Source organism: Battus philenor, unplaced genomic scaffold, assembly GCF_028537555.1.
Source record: "Battus philenor isolate CCGP_79_NKW_IND1 unplaced genomic scaffold, ilBatPhil1.0.hap1 SCAF_29, whole genome shotgun sequence".
NCBI lineage: Eukaryota > Metazoa > Arthropoda > Insecta > Lepidoptera > Papilionidae > Battus > Battus philenor.
This window is the reverse complement of record NW_027181692.1, coordinates 3130360-3145460: the sequence shown is the minus strand read 5'-3', so window position 1 is coordinate 3145460 and position 15101 is coordinate 3130360. Positions and strand designations below refer to the sequence as shown.

At 36.3% G+C, this 15101-nt stretch overlaps 1 protein-coding gene across 1 annotated transcript; it reads right to left on the bottom strand.

Moving 5' to 3' along the window:
* Window positions 1-4361: 4361 nt before the first annotated feature.
* LOC137926446 (phenoloxidase-activating factor 2-like) lies at window positions 4362-14694 on the bottom strand. The gene is made up of 8 exons (XM_068770045.1): window positions 14550-14694; window positions 14212-14329; window positions 11911-12195; window positions 11124-11241; window positions 8745-8850; window positions 7750-7934; window positions 6638-6802; window positions 4362-4640 (listed from the first exon to the last, which is right to left on the bottom strand). The coding sequence occupies exons 1-8, from the start codon at window positions 14692-14694 to the stop codon at window positions 4479-4481; spliced, it is 1284 nt and encodes a 427-aa protein (XP_068626146.1). The 3' UTR covers window positions 4362-4478.
* Between the last annotated feature and the right edge of the window lie 407 nt (window positions 14695-15101).

The window sequence follows — 15101 nt, the reverse complement described above, 5'->3', positions numbered from 1 at the left end:
ACAAAAACATACCGATCTTCCTATAATATGCGATAAACGTAATGTAAATATCATTAGTAAAAATAAATTTATGACCAAAAAGACTCGACTATTCGCATTTACAACAGAATCAGAAATAGCTATATTTAAAAAAAAATTGACAAAGAAAATTTGTGTGCTAAGAAGTATATAGTATAATGAAAATGATGCATTTGTTGATGTCATATCAATGTATAATTAATACGTTATTCGAGAATTTAAATTTGAAATTTTAATGGTGTTGCACTCCCAAAAGTGTGACCCTCGAGGTAAATATCTAGAACGATGGCCCTAAAATTTCTAGCTTGAACTACTCTGGAACAGTCTCGAACCTAAATCAAATCCTAATATAATGAACTATTGATTTTAATAGCATAGCGCTAAGGGAACTGGAGCACGTTCCTAAAGAAGAAAGAGGTTGATTATCGAAGAGGTTTTAATGCGTAAGAATCTGACATAAGAAAACTGACCTGCCGACAAAATCTATTTCACGAGTATCACTGTGTTCCAGGGTAAGCAATTTTTCAGTTTCCAGGGTGATCATTGTGGAAGGCCTATTCTTTGCAGTGATTATCTATCGGCTCACATGATAATGTTCCAGTTTCAACTATATCAATGACACCTGGACAAGTTTATAATAAATTTAATTGAATTTATTACAAACCTGTCTATGTCTGACATATGGCCCAATCTTGTTAAACATCACAGTGAATAACAATTCTATTTGATAAACACTAACATAGATTACCTGTTTGTGGTGCAGCTGTACTGTTCAGGATTTCCAGGTGATGTATGATGGCATCCAGATCACCGCCTTCATCATCTTGAGAATTACAAACGTCCGACAACGAAAGCACTAGTATTAACGCAGCCCAATATACCTGTGAAGTTTTGTTAAAAACTTCTTTTAAATATATGATCGAAATATAAATAATACATAAAATATCATTTACGTAAGTTCACTTTAACAAAGTACAAAATTAAATATGTTTGTCAATTGTTAACGTTTGAGCCGAAAGATTCTAGATGACCACAAGCCGGAAGAAGCGGCGTGGGTAAGCCGCCCACTGAGTGGACCCACGACATCCTAATTATGCCCTCAAAGCCAACAATAGCCAAAAATACATAATTTTGTACTTTGTTAAATGTAAGCAACGTAGTAACTATTAGGAAAAGTGAAAATGTAAGAAATAAAAATATTGTAATTGTGGTAAATTAAATAACTGTGACATTATAAATAGTAATTAAACCTAACTTCAGTGATTGAGGATGGTTGAAAGGTTTAAAGAGCGGAATAGAAAATAGAATAAATTATGGAATGAAAGAGACAGTAAGATAAATATTGTGAGAAATGGAAAAAGAGAATGAAAATAATAAAATAAAGTAAAAACTATATAGGGTGGGTCATAAATTTTTGCACTTTTGAAACATGTGTAGAAATAAAAGTACAAATGCTATTTTGTTTACGATATATTTACCCTAATTATCATTTATTAAAAATTATTTTTTAAAAAATACATCGTCGAGATGTGCTCCGTCTCGCCGTTGGTCCCTTACTCTCACGGTTTTGGAGAAATCAAGTGTTGCTATTTGCAAAAATTTTTGGCCCACCCTATATATAGAAAATAAAATTCCTGTCCCCATATAAATAGGGGTGGAACGAGAGATCACCAAAAATTATAGCCCCAGCATAAGAAAAAAACGTAACTAAGTAATATCTAATAAATAAATAAATGTTAAATATAAATAAGATCATATTTCTTACCTTCATACTGTCTTATATATAACAGCTTGCACGTTCAAACTTGTCACGTAAATGAAATTTAATGATTAAATGACAATGTTACTGGTTTTAATGATGCGCGGTGTGGAGACGCACTGCGAGTATGTTTTGGACTCGTTTAGTTTTAATTGCAACTGTCATTAGTGATTGAACTGGAACGTATAATGGATATCGTAATTTGAAATTAAACGTACAACAACCTTTTATATATACTACATTTGAGTTTTTAATTATGAAAACATATATATATTATGTTTAGTTTATTATATATATGTGTGCACCATTACAAATGAGTACTTTACATGGTGAAATATTATAAAAAAAAATAACTTTTTGGTAATAAATATATAAAAAAAATTATTGACGGACTGTATGGAAATAATTAGCAAATGCCACTTCCGCACATGCAGTCGTAATCGTGCAACAAAGTGCACAGCCCGCTAATAAATGCGCATGCGGCAAACAATGCGAACTACACAACTACCACTGTTAAATAACTCAACACGTGTTTTATCTCTCCGCGGGGCATCTTCAGGAGTTATGTTACACCGATTAGTGCCAAACACATAGTCACTTATATATTTTATTTACAACCTTAATTTACAATTTATTTACACACAATATATATTTTATTTACCACCAAGTAATATATGGCGGGCTATTCGATAAGGTCACTGTTTGAACAGACATCAATATAAGTGACATTAGTTCAATGTACTTTTATGGTGCGAACAACTAAGGTATGGAACAACCTACGGAGTCTTTGTTTCCAGCTAACTGCAACTTGGGAGTATTCAAGTCAATAGTGAATAAGTTTCATCTAGGCAAGCATATAGCATCGCAGATATTGTCATCACTTAACATCAGGCCACACAGAGGTCAAATGCTTTGCCTGTGTAAAAAGATGGTTTAATAAAAATGGCTCCATATATAACACGGCCACCGCCAAAGATCGTCACAATGATCGGTCTTGCACTGCCCGCTTCCAGCGACTTGCAGCGTCTATCATGTCTTCAATCCACATAGCGAGTGTTCTACCTACGCTACCAGACAGTAGACAAGCATTGGCCACACCACGCGGTACTGGATCGAGACACACCGATCTCGAAAGGGATCAAAAGACGCTCCTCTAAAAAATCCAGGAAGACATCCAGGAAGACATCCAAAAACTCACGTACAAAGTGAGTTGACACGCCCTAGCAAGAGAGACCACCGGAAAGAAGCCACCAGGAGAAAGAAGAACAGCAAGAGAAGTAACGGCGAGCAGGGGCGGGAACAACGGCAATGCACCGAGTATTTCTTAGGACACCGACGCGCTAGAATGCGCAAATAATTTTTAAATAACTTTAAGTAGAAATTTAAGGGTACGGAATATGTTTGTGCCATGATTTCGATGAAGTTGTAACAGCCTTGCACGGCTAACAATATGTTTCAACGTTTTGAATAAATACTACCTACGCCCTTGTGTACCTTTCAAATTTCGATAGTTCTCTGTAAAGGGAATAAATCATTACTGGCACATTGCACAGTAAATTAGCACCGCTAGAAACTGTACATTTATCAGTAAACTGCGACTGGTTTGAACTCTGATAATGCTCTATGAACCACAAGTGGGAACTTTGACACGGTAGACAGACATTGTTCAGAACTCTGACATCACTAACTTGACGCTGATAGGAAATCTAGTCTTGCTTCCCAGGTGCGCACTCCTAGATTTTTCAAGAATCTGCTTGGTGGCGTTTTTCTTTAGTTGTACATAGTAATTATATTATTCATTGATAAAATTTGTTTTTTATTCAAGTAGGTCAAAATTTTTAAACATGGCAACAATATGGTATCAAGGAGAGTCGTTCATGCTCCTGTGACCCTGCGGTGGACCAGATCGTGGCGCAGCTGATCCTTATTCTGACCGGCTGTCCAGTATTTGGCTGAATGTCAATTACGGTTGCAGGAAAGAATAGAAGGCAACATCACCTCATTGATAAGTGAAGAAGAAAGCCGCCAGACCTTCTTGGATTACTGCCAGAAGGCAGTAAATAAAGTAATAAAAGATAATAGAACGCAGTTATTTTAAATATAAAAATAGTTAACAAAATGTGTCAAAGGAATTAAATGGAAATACTGTAATATAGACTTAAGTTAAAACAATAAAAATAAGAAATAATGTAAATAAGTAAAATAATCAAAATTGTAATATCCAGGTAAGAAAGGTAAAGAAATGCATAGGAATGGAAGACAATGTGAAGTAAGAAAAGGACCAATATTTAGCCATTTCCGCACATGCAGTGGTAATCGTGCAACAAAGTGCACCGCCCGCCAGCCCGCTGATAAATGCGTATGCGGCAAACAATGCCAAATACAGAGGCACTAATCGGTGTAACATAACTCCTGAAGATGCCCCGTGGAATGGTGAAACACGTGTTGAGTAATTTAACGGTGGCAGTTGTGGCAACAAGTACTTGTGTTGTGCAAAACTGCCCCTGTGAATCCAAGATAGGGATTATAAGAGAGGTCCCCTATATCGGTTCGTAATACAGTAATAAATAAATGATACACAAAATGTATTTTCAGACTTTATTGTAGTTCTGTATTAATCTCATTGTAACAAATGTACTTTGGTGATGACATTGTAAATACACTTATAATAATATGGTACAATTTCTCATATCGACACATATCAGTAGAAGTAAGAGCTAGATCCGTAGCCCTCGAGGTCCATCTGTGACGTCACCCAGTCGTACACCGCAGGAACGTTGACATAGACACCCGGCACGTTCTCACTCCCACACTGGATCCCATACGCAACTAGTCCGACAATAACGAACCTTGTTTTTCCTGGCTGTAATTACAAAGAAATCTTATCAGAATTCTCCTCTCACGTGTCATTTATAACTTGATTCAACGTTCACAGATCTTATTTTACTTAAATACATAAGTTCACAATTATTCACTCCAGGGGAATTCAATCTGATTTTAGTTTCTGTCAAATAAGGCTTTTGTGAAACTTTCTCACGTAGTATACAACTTGTCACTGTAAATAATCTTATATGAATAATTATATGAATACATAAATATCCAAGACCACAAAAATGGAAGCGATCAGGTCACATGATGCCTGATGCCTAGAGAAAATGGATTAAGGTTATGACTGATTGGTATCCTAGAGACGAACATATAAATAGAGAGGCATCTGAAGAAGTTGATAATATCTGGTCAATTGGAGCAAAGAAAAAGATCACAGTGGAAATCGCTAGAGAAGTATACCTATACTGGAGACCTCTCCAAGAGGCATAAAAGTTTCAAAAATTCAAATTCAAATTATCTATTTCATAAAACCAAACAGATGAGGTCATAATGGATCTAGAACTTATTCCAATCAGTATCAGACTTTACGAAATTATTTAAACATTGTCTGTCTGATTGTAATCCGGGCGAAGCAAATTTACAGTGGAAATATACATTGTCAGCAGGAGTAGTAGTGCAGCGGTAGAGAACTGTGACTTGATTGTAGGTCCCAGGTTCGATTACCTGAATATATATTTTTATAATATACACTTTGTGCATTAATTATGCATGATTACCAGTGCTCACATACAAGTCTTCAGACGATGGGCAGCAGCGTCCTGTGTGTACCATAATATCATACTACCGATCGACAACCTGCCTGCCAAGCGTGCCGAATATAGTATATTCCCCTACAAAGATACTTTGTCACGGAATTTCTTTTGATAAGTAGATATTGTTAATATGTATGTTTCTATATATGTAGGTTTATGTATATATTAACTTTCCATTATTTGGGCTTCTACTGTTTCCACACTATGGTTGTCTGTAAGAGATTTCCTCGTGTGATAAGACCGCCCATTGTACTCTTTTGTTTATTATTATGAAACTATTTTAATGTGTCCTAGAGAGTACAATAAATAATATTAAAAAAATATATATCGTTTATTTAGACACCATTACAATTAAATATGGTTTGCTTGTTATTACTAGAATTTAATTTTTTTTTAAATCATTTGTATGTGACAAATGCCTTATGTTAAGATCTCAAGTGAGCGTTCCTTTTTTAAAATCAGTCATTACTTTCTTATTTAAGTTATTTCATGATAATGGGAAAAAGAAAAGTAATAAAAGGACCAATATTCAGCCACTTCCGCACACGCAGTGGTAGTCGTGCAACAAAGTGCTCCGCCCGCCAGCCCGCTGATAAATGCGTCCTTTTCTTACTTAGGATGGACTTCCGCAAGATAATGCCTGATTCCATTAAATATTTAAGATCAGAATGCCTAGCTGAACTGGCGTGTTTATACATCAAATTATACGCATATTACATTACTATCTACTTTTGATTGTTTACGTCTAGAAAAGTATGATAAAAGAGAAGAGCCTAGTTAGTATAAACTAAACCCACCACGTAAGAGGCCTGTCCTTGCAAAGGTATACACTCTATAAAGGCAATTCTTAAGGATCTTATAGAAAATCTATGAGGGGAGTATGTCCACCAGTGGACAATCTTCGGCTGATACGATACAGGCGATCCGTCAGTTTTTGCTAAATTGTGCATATAGCGTAATTATTGTGGTCTAAAATACTTGACTAGGAGTACCGATGACATTGTCCAGGTCGCAAAAAGTCGCTGAATACGAGCAGTGCGAGATCTGAATGGGAGCTATCATCAACAATCAACGTCATATGGCTGAAAGATAATGATGATGAAATGAACTTGAAATACTTTGCATTATAGAAATATTTGTTACTTTCTCCGTTGTTCCTTTTTGTTGTTGAACGCTATTGCATAGATGTTGATGTTTGTTATGAATACACAAGACTTACGTCAGTTGGACAGACGAGAGGGGAACCCCCATCGCCCTTGCAGGTGTCGATGCCTGCTTTCCCTCCAGCGCATGTAAGAGACGAGTGCAACCGGAATATGCGGCCAAGGCGCGTCTTCTGCAGCATGCCCTCGCATTTATCACTGCTGACCAACTGCAGCTTCACCTGTGAATTACATCACGAGGAACGCATGATCATTATGCTGACATTTTTATACACTTCATCTGTACCCAACCGTGATTTCATTCGCATGGGAGGTTTTTAAATAAATGCAGGGTACAGCACGGCAATTGATTTGGCACGTCGGATTTATCCTATATATGGGAAGAACGTGCAGCCCCATATTTATTAAGCAACTGCTGACTTGAAGACCTCTGGATAATAGAGGACCATAAGGAACTGTAAGAGTGGCGGATTATGTAAAGCCTTTTACTTACTGCGTGTCGTTTTGTATCTTGAAAGATCGTGGAGGATTATAGGTCCCCTAGCATCTTAAGAGACTATTCGATACTGGAAGGACTCCTGTATCGAGAATTTATAACTGCGAAGGTCCGTGGGCCTTTGAGACATGGCATAAGGAACTAAAACATCCATATGTAAGATGGGTTAACTGAGTAATCAAGTAAGAAAAGGACTAATATTTAGCTACTTCCGCTATCTAGCAGTAGTCGTGCAATAAAGTGCACGGCCCGCCAGCCCGCTGATAAATGCGCGTGCGGCAAACAATGCGAATTACACAACTGCCACCGTTAAATCATTCAACACGTGCTTCACCCCTCCACGGGGCATCTTCAGGAGTAATGTTACACCAATTAGTGCCAAACACCGAGTCATTTTTGGCGTTGTGCGTTACGGCGTTTATTTTGGCGTTTGGGCTGGCGGGCGGTGCACTTTATTGCACGACTACTGCTACATAGCGGAAGTAGCTATATATTAGTCCTTTTCTTACTTCGGATGGACTTCCGCAAAGTAACGACTGAATCCATTAGATAACTAATGAAGGTTGCGAGACGTCGCTAATTGCAGGCAGCGCAGGACCTGTGCCGTGCAATGAGTGTCCATCAGCTGATATGGTGATGATAATTGCAAAAATAGATGTAATAAATTCATACCTTCTTCAGTACATTCGCAAAGATTTTTTTATTCTTGAAATTCTCCGCACCCCATCCCATACTGAAGCAGTCGGTGTCAGGCCTGGGCATCGTTCGAGCGAGACAGCCTATTCCGATGTGCGGGGCGTTCGTCAGTGTAACCGGCTCTTGTAGAAATAGCAGCCCCGCGTCGTTGTACAGAGATGCTGCGATACAAACAGGTGATTAAACCAGCAAACTTTTTATTTTCTTATCATAAATTGAACAAAAACTTGAAGAACCAAGAAGAATCAGTCACCGGCGTAGCTCAAAGATTTCCTGACGGCCGTTGAGGTCCAAAGGTTCTCGAGTCGCGACCATTGGCTAGTAGACGCGGGTAGAGCGATGACAAAGCCAAGGTCAGGGAAAGTCGGGATGAGGGTATCGCAAGACTTAGACATAAGAGTATTGTGGCCATCTTTGCTAGAGATCTAGGCTCTGCAGTATGTATACGCTTGAGATATTAATTTCGTTGAATTATATAATTTAGCTGTATTGTATATCTGTGATATTTAATATTTAATGGAATCTGTGTTTGGCACTAATCGGCGTAACATAGATCAAAGTGGTGAAAGGGATGAAACACGTGTTGAGTAATTTGGCGGTGGCGGTTGTGTGATTCGGGCGGGCGGTGCACTTTGTTGCACGACTACCACTGCATATGCGATGGCTAAATATTGGTCCTTTTCTTACTTATATCTATGATCTCGGTGTATGCCAGCAAGCATTGTTGCTGTGACTTCCCAGTGCATTATGTGAGTCTATTTAATAATATTAGTATCATCACCATCATAAACTGCCAACAGTCACAGAATGTTCATATCTGGACATACGCCTCCATAGAATTACAACCAGTAAGAAGCACTGCATCCAGCGCTTGATGGCCTTAAGAAAATTGTCGAACTATTTAAATGACATCATTTTATTCTTCAACATTATTCTATGTAAGTCTTTAAATGGTATAAACAGGCGCTCACGTCTGAAGTAGTCGTCGTGGACCACGATCTTGGCGACGTCCCTCTCTTGATGCCCGTACTCTTCGTCGGATGTTGTCGTCTCCCACTCTCCCGCGCGTATCTTCAGCTATGTCAAAGAAAACACATCTGATCATCATCTTCAGAATGTCCCATTAATCAACGACAACGAAAATCAAAGCTATATCCAATAATTATAAAAAAATGAGTTTGGATTTACTATTAATTTTAGTGTGTGGCTTTTTTTTTGAAATGTCACTAGTTGAACATGGCAAAAGAAGGGAACAGCCTAAGGACGTGTCTAAATAAAAAAAAACATTACCGGCATTTTGGAAACACTAAACATCACCGACATTACTACAATAAATATTTTAAATGGCTTTCTCATAACATAGTCTAATAAAAAGAAATCATTCCGCTGCAGTATAATTTTCTATCATCTGTCCGGTAGTATGTCGCGCAGTGGTGCCTTAGCGGTTGAGTACTGAGAATTGCGATCGCAGGTCGCGTGTTCATCTCCTGGGATACAAATCGTATATAACTCACGCTTTGTGCATTAATTATATAGAATTACCACAGCCCACAAACATTTTTTCTGAGGATAGACAGCTGCGTCCTTTCCGTACCATAATACAACACTACGATCGCCAACCTGCCTGCCAAGCGTGGCGATCATGTTATATCCCTCCATAGATATTTTATGCTTATGCCTGAAGTAAAAATTATTAACGACGCGCAATCCACATGCAACCTCCCCAATAACTAGGCTTTCAGATAAAGACATTTAGTGCCTATCAAAATAGTTCAAATAACACAGTAAATTAAACTAATATACACTTTCTTTTAGGGCAGCCTTATAGTAAAATAAATACATTTAGAAAACTTTTAAGTTAAACTGTTTTTTGATACCCATATTGTGGTGGTTGTGGAAAAATATGTACCTAGTCCGCCATATTGGAACGGCGTCCATTTTGAATCTAAAATTTTGACATAATCATCGTGTTTTACTAGTGTAGCCCTTTCATTTGATACCCATATTGAGGGGGTTAAGGAAAAATATGTAATCCGCCATTTAGTATCGGCGGCCATCTTAGATTTATAATGTTATTGATTTTATTATATTGTATTGTCATCTAAATTAAATGTGTGTACCAAATTTCAGATCAATCTGACAACGGGGAGGTGTTTAAATTTCAATTTCTAATTTTGACCCAAATAGATAAACAAATAAATTCCGTACGGGTCGAACTAAATAAAACCGTTTGAATATAATATATATAATATAAGTTTCCAGAGATTGGGCAGCAGCGTCCTCTGCGTACCATAATACCACACTGCAATCGTTAGCCTGCCAAGCGTGGCGATTATTGTATGTTCCCCAATAGATATCTTTGTGGGTGGTTTTGCAGTGGGCATCTATGGGCTGAAACAACTGTTTGTCGAAAGATTAACTAACGGTAACATGAGATTAAGAAAATTTATATATGAATAAGTTAGGAAATAAATAAATTTTACACATCAATTTTGGTTTGATGTTGATTTGTGGGACATCTTAGACATTTTATACATGTTGTATGGTCATTTTAAAAATATATATTAGTTAACTCATATATTTTAATTCACTTGATTTACTCGATTTTACTCGATTGACTGGAATCAATTTGCATCCTATAAGAGCATTTTTCAACTTAAAGAAAGCTGCGAGTTATACTAACGCATTCTGATTTGAACAGTGAACCAAACACAATCAAGTGTTTATATAATCAAATATTCTTTAAAAAAAAATTATGTATTATCATTTAAAAAACCTTTAAATTATTGTAGAATTTATTAAAATCTAAAATTTTCAGTCAAGTAAATTCTAAGTGAAAAAAAATTCTAAATCCAATTTCATTAAACAAATCGGCAATCACTTAGTTGCCAACCTAACCAATGTTGATTCGTTGCCAAGTCAGCTTTAGAATGCAAGGTATAAGCTTCCCGCAAATATTACCACAATGGCTTGTTGTGGCGCTTGCAACAACTTGTCGTGACCTCGATTATGTCAACCAAGTGGAGGGTCGACCCACGCCGCGTCTACTGGCTAGTAGTTGCGACACGAGCACCTTCTGGCCGTAACGACAGTCGATTGCACCGACCGAAATGGCCGCCCGCTGCTACTTCATATGAGCAATTCTTCAAGCTGCATCGGTGATCTTGGTTCTTTTACAAACCTCGAGTATGACACTCTCCATTTGTTTCTAACTTTGTTGAACTTTCTTATAAGGCCCAATATAAGCGAGCATGTCCCAAATGTGAACAAACATCTTTGTCTTCAGACATAGGGGTATTTAATTGATAAAAATGTATATTAGAAAGAGATATAAAGAGAGTTCCACTTACATCTGCCGGTTTTCTCGAAGTCAACTTGTGTGCAACAGTCAATACCACCGAGGGGTGTATGAGGGCCCCTCCTCCGATGTAGTTCTCTTTATGCCATTCATTTGGATCCTGGCCACGTCTGAAAATCCAGAAATGGAATTGTATAGCGATTGTTTTAGTCAAGAATAAGCAGTGGTTGATTTACAATCGACGTGAGACAGTAGGGTAGGGTAATGGTATACTTAGATGTTAAGTTTGGACAAAGGTGTTAAAGATGTTTCTCTATAGTGCTAGCAGAATGTACTTCGCTTATATTTTATACATATATGACACAATTACATGAATATAAAAGGTAAAACATATATTCGATGTAAACTTTAATCTCGTAAAATTAGGTATTTTTCCAGATGAAACAAAATGTCTAAAAATCGCTTCAATATAGCGTAAGCGTTCAAAAACTGCCGACCCTGCACCGACTGGCCGCTTATTATCTTTAATCTCGTAAAATTTGGTATTTTTCCAGATGAAACCAAATGTCAATAAAAAAATGTCAGGTGGTAAACCATATTTAATTACAATATTTATTATTCCTCATTTTGGAAATACTTCTTTTACTATATTATCATTAAATTATTTAATATTTGTTAAAACATTGATTTTTGAATAAATTTCTCCATACATTTGACATTACCTTTACCCGTTTGTATCTTTTGCACCCATAACCAATATAATTACTGTTCTATGTGAAAGTTTAACTATAAAAATGAGGTTAAGATTTAAGTTGTGTTTTTTTTTAAATCAGACTTACTTGAGGATGGCGACCATCCAGGGGAATTCCCCATAGTCAGCGTACAACCTGTCATCGACTGGGTCATTGTCTTTGGTGACGAAAACACTGGCACCGGGGTTGCTGTAACCGCATTTCCCGAACGGTCTTCGCGTGTCCGAGGTGTAGGGTGGCGACGTGATTGTGAATACAGGACTTAGTGTTACTGTGCTTGTAGGTGGCGACGTTGTTGTGATAGTTTTTTTTTCAACCACTTGACTTTGCAGGCAACAGACGTCGAGGAAGTTAGGACAAACATCTCCACTTCTGAAATTGTTATACCAGAAAATTAAATATTTTTAAAAATACAGTAATACCCCGCTTTACACGACCCCGTTATACGCGGTTTCACTATAACGCGAATTGCAAATTTACGCGAAAGAGTGCGTATAAATATAATGTAGTCATCAACTTCTCTATGGTGTCTTGACCATCTGTCAAACAATTAAAAACAGTGTTGGGTGTTATGAACGTATTTTACAAGAACGTAAACAAAACGTTACCCAAAAGACAATAAATGTATTTTTCCGTAAAAAACAAAGAGTATGTCTTGCATAAAGTGTTCCTAGAATTAAAGTGATTGATTAAAATGATTTGTATTTTTTGTTATAATTTTTGACTATGTTTAATCATAAACCTCGTTATACGCGAATTTCAGTTAACGCGATTTTTTTTGGAACGTAACCCTCGCGTAAAGCGGGGTATTACTGTATATAAAATTTAGGATAAACTACACGATTAAAGAAATCCATTGTAAAGTATTTTATACTACATTTATATAGATGTAATGTTTTTATTTTAAACGCAAATATATAATGTTTACAATCAACATGTACAGTGTTCACTTTAAAATTATATTTGATATCATTTTATCTGCTATAGACACCCACTGCACATGCCTTCTCTAAAGATATCTGAGGCGGGTTGATGATCGCAGTGTGATATTACAGTGCACAGAGGATCCTATATTATTAATACACATGTATGTATAAGATTATTCCGGGAATATAACCCGCGATTTCAGTCCTCAACCACAGGATTACCATTGCTCAATACAATAATGCGACAAATATACATATGATAATAATTTCAGGCAGTGTACAATTTGCAAATACAGATAATATATATTAATGAACCTGCGTAGTGATTCGAAGTAAGAAAACTAACTATATTAGCATTACGTTATTTTTTTCTGCAACCATTGATTTTCAAATATACACCTATCCCTCGATTTACACGGTACTTGTTTTACACGTTTTCCCAAATAAGTTTTTTTTTTTTGGTTTTAATAACCGATTTTATTACCATCTCTCAAAATGTAAATATTTCTGCTTCAAACATCTAATCGGCACAAATAACTTCGAGAGATGAAACTGAATTCGAACCTTCGATTCCGAAAAAAAGAATGAGAGTAATTTATGGTTTGTTCTTCTGTTTAATGTATATTGTAATTAAATAAAAAACAGTGTTTCCGTAATATATTAAATATTTTAACTTGTCAATTCATTTTATTTTTTATTTTGTGTACACCAAAATATATTGGAAAAAATCACAACGTTAAATAGCAAAATTACGCATTTTCTGCAAGTTTTTCGATTTACACGGTTTTGACTTGAAAATTTAAAATTTTTTGATTTACACGTTTTTCTTAGGAACGTATCTACCGTGTAAATCGGGTAATAGGTGTATTTACATTAATAGACAGAATGAGCAATACATTAATGTATTTAAAACTTTTATGTCTTAATTTAATAGTGTGAATAATAAACGTATTATCTATAGGGTTGGTAAATTATAGCGGTTGTTATTCTTTTGACAATAATAAGGGTATGAGACAAAAACATAGTATTAAAATCTTATCTTAATATATATAAATCTCGTGTCACAATGTTTATACTCAATTGACTTCTAAACCACTTAACCGATTATAATAAAATTCGCACACCATGTGCAGTTCGATCTAACTTGAGAGATAGGATAGTTTAAATCTCAAATTATAGTCGCAATTTTAATTTATTGCTAATTATTGTCTGTTATTATTTGACAGTCACAATTATCTGTTAACTCCAAATGATTCTAACAGATGTAGATACCTTTCGACTGGGTTGAGTAAGTAACATTTTAACAGCATAATTACCACGTGTTGTTGACGCTATAAAATTAATTAAATTTATTTTGTAGTGAACGAAATACCGTATAATTCAATTATTTCCACTTTTTAAATTTTCACAGCAGCGCGTGGCCGGGTCAGCTAGTCTGATTATAAATCCCATTATTATATACCTGAAGTCGATGATAGAGAAGCCGTCGTCAATGATTGATTTGGTCTCCACATCACAGAGGTAGTACTTCACGCAGACACCTTGCTCGTTTTTGTCGGTTGTACAGCTCTGTACGTTGACTGTAATAATAAAGTGTTTACTATACAAACCAGTCAATTGTAATCTATAATTTTATTTAAAAATATTGTTTTAATATGTTGTATTATATTATTGACGTTCATAATTGAATATAGCGCCATCTATTGATATATTTCTCACTTAATTATCCGTAAGCGCTAAGATGGTCACCGTTGGGGTTCCAAGCCGCATACACACAACATCAACACTAAACAGCTCTACAAGGGTAGAGCGCTTTACTACGTATGTTCAGGAACCATTCCGCTCCGTGAATTCGGCTCCGATGAAGCTGTAAAAGCCCCCGGGGTAACAGAATCAACTTCACCAAAGAATCTACAGAAGAATCATGAAGCTCTGAATTGGTCATCTGAAGTTGCAGTAGGCGGGGCTCATAGCTAATGCAACCGATGGTAGTTGAAGTAAAAACGTTCCATAATGGCAGCCGGGATACGATAGATGCTGCATTCACTAGATCAGTGGATCTAGTGGATGCAGCAGTGATTCCCAAAGTGTTCTATATCGACCCCTAGGAGTCTATGACAACCTGCAAGGGGTCTACGCCGGCGAAAAAAAATTTGGGGGTCCATGAAATAAAAAGGAGGGTCCACAGACTGGACATAATTAGCCGAGGAGATTTAAGATTAACCCTTACAAAATTGACGCCAAATGTTGATAATTGATTATTAAAGCATAAGGTTCATCCTTCTCATTAAAAATATTGGCTTATTGCTTATGTTATTTTATTTATAGTTTATTTTATGTTTAATATTACGT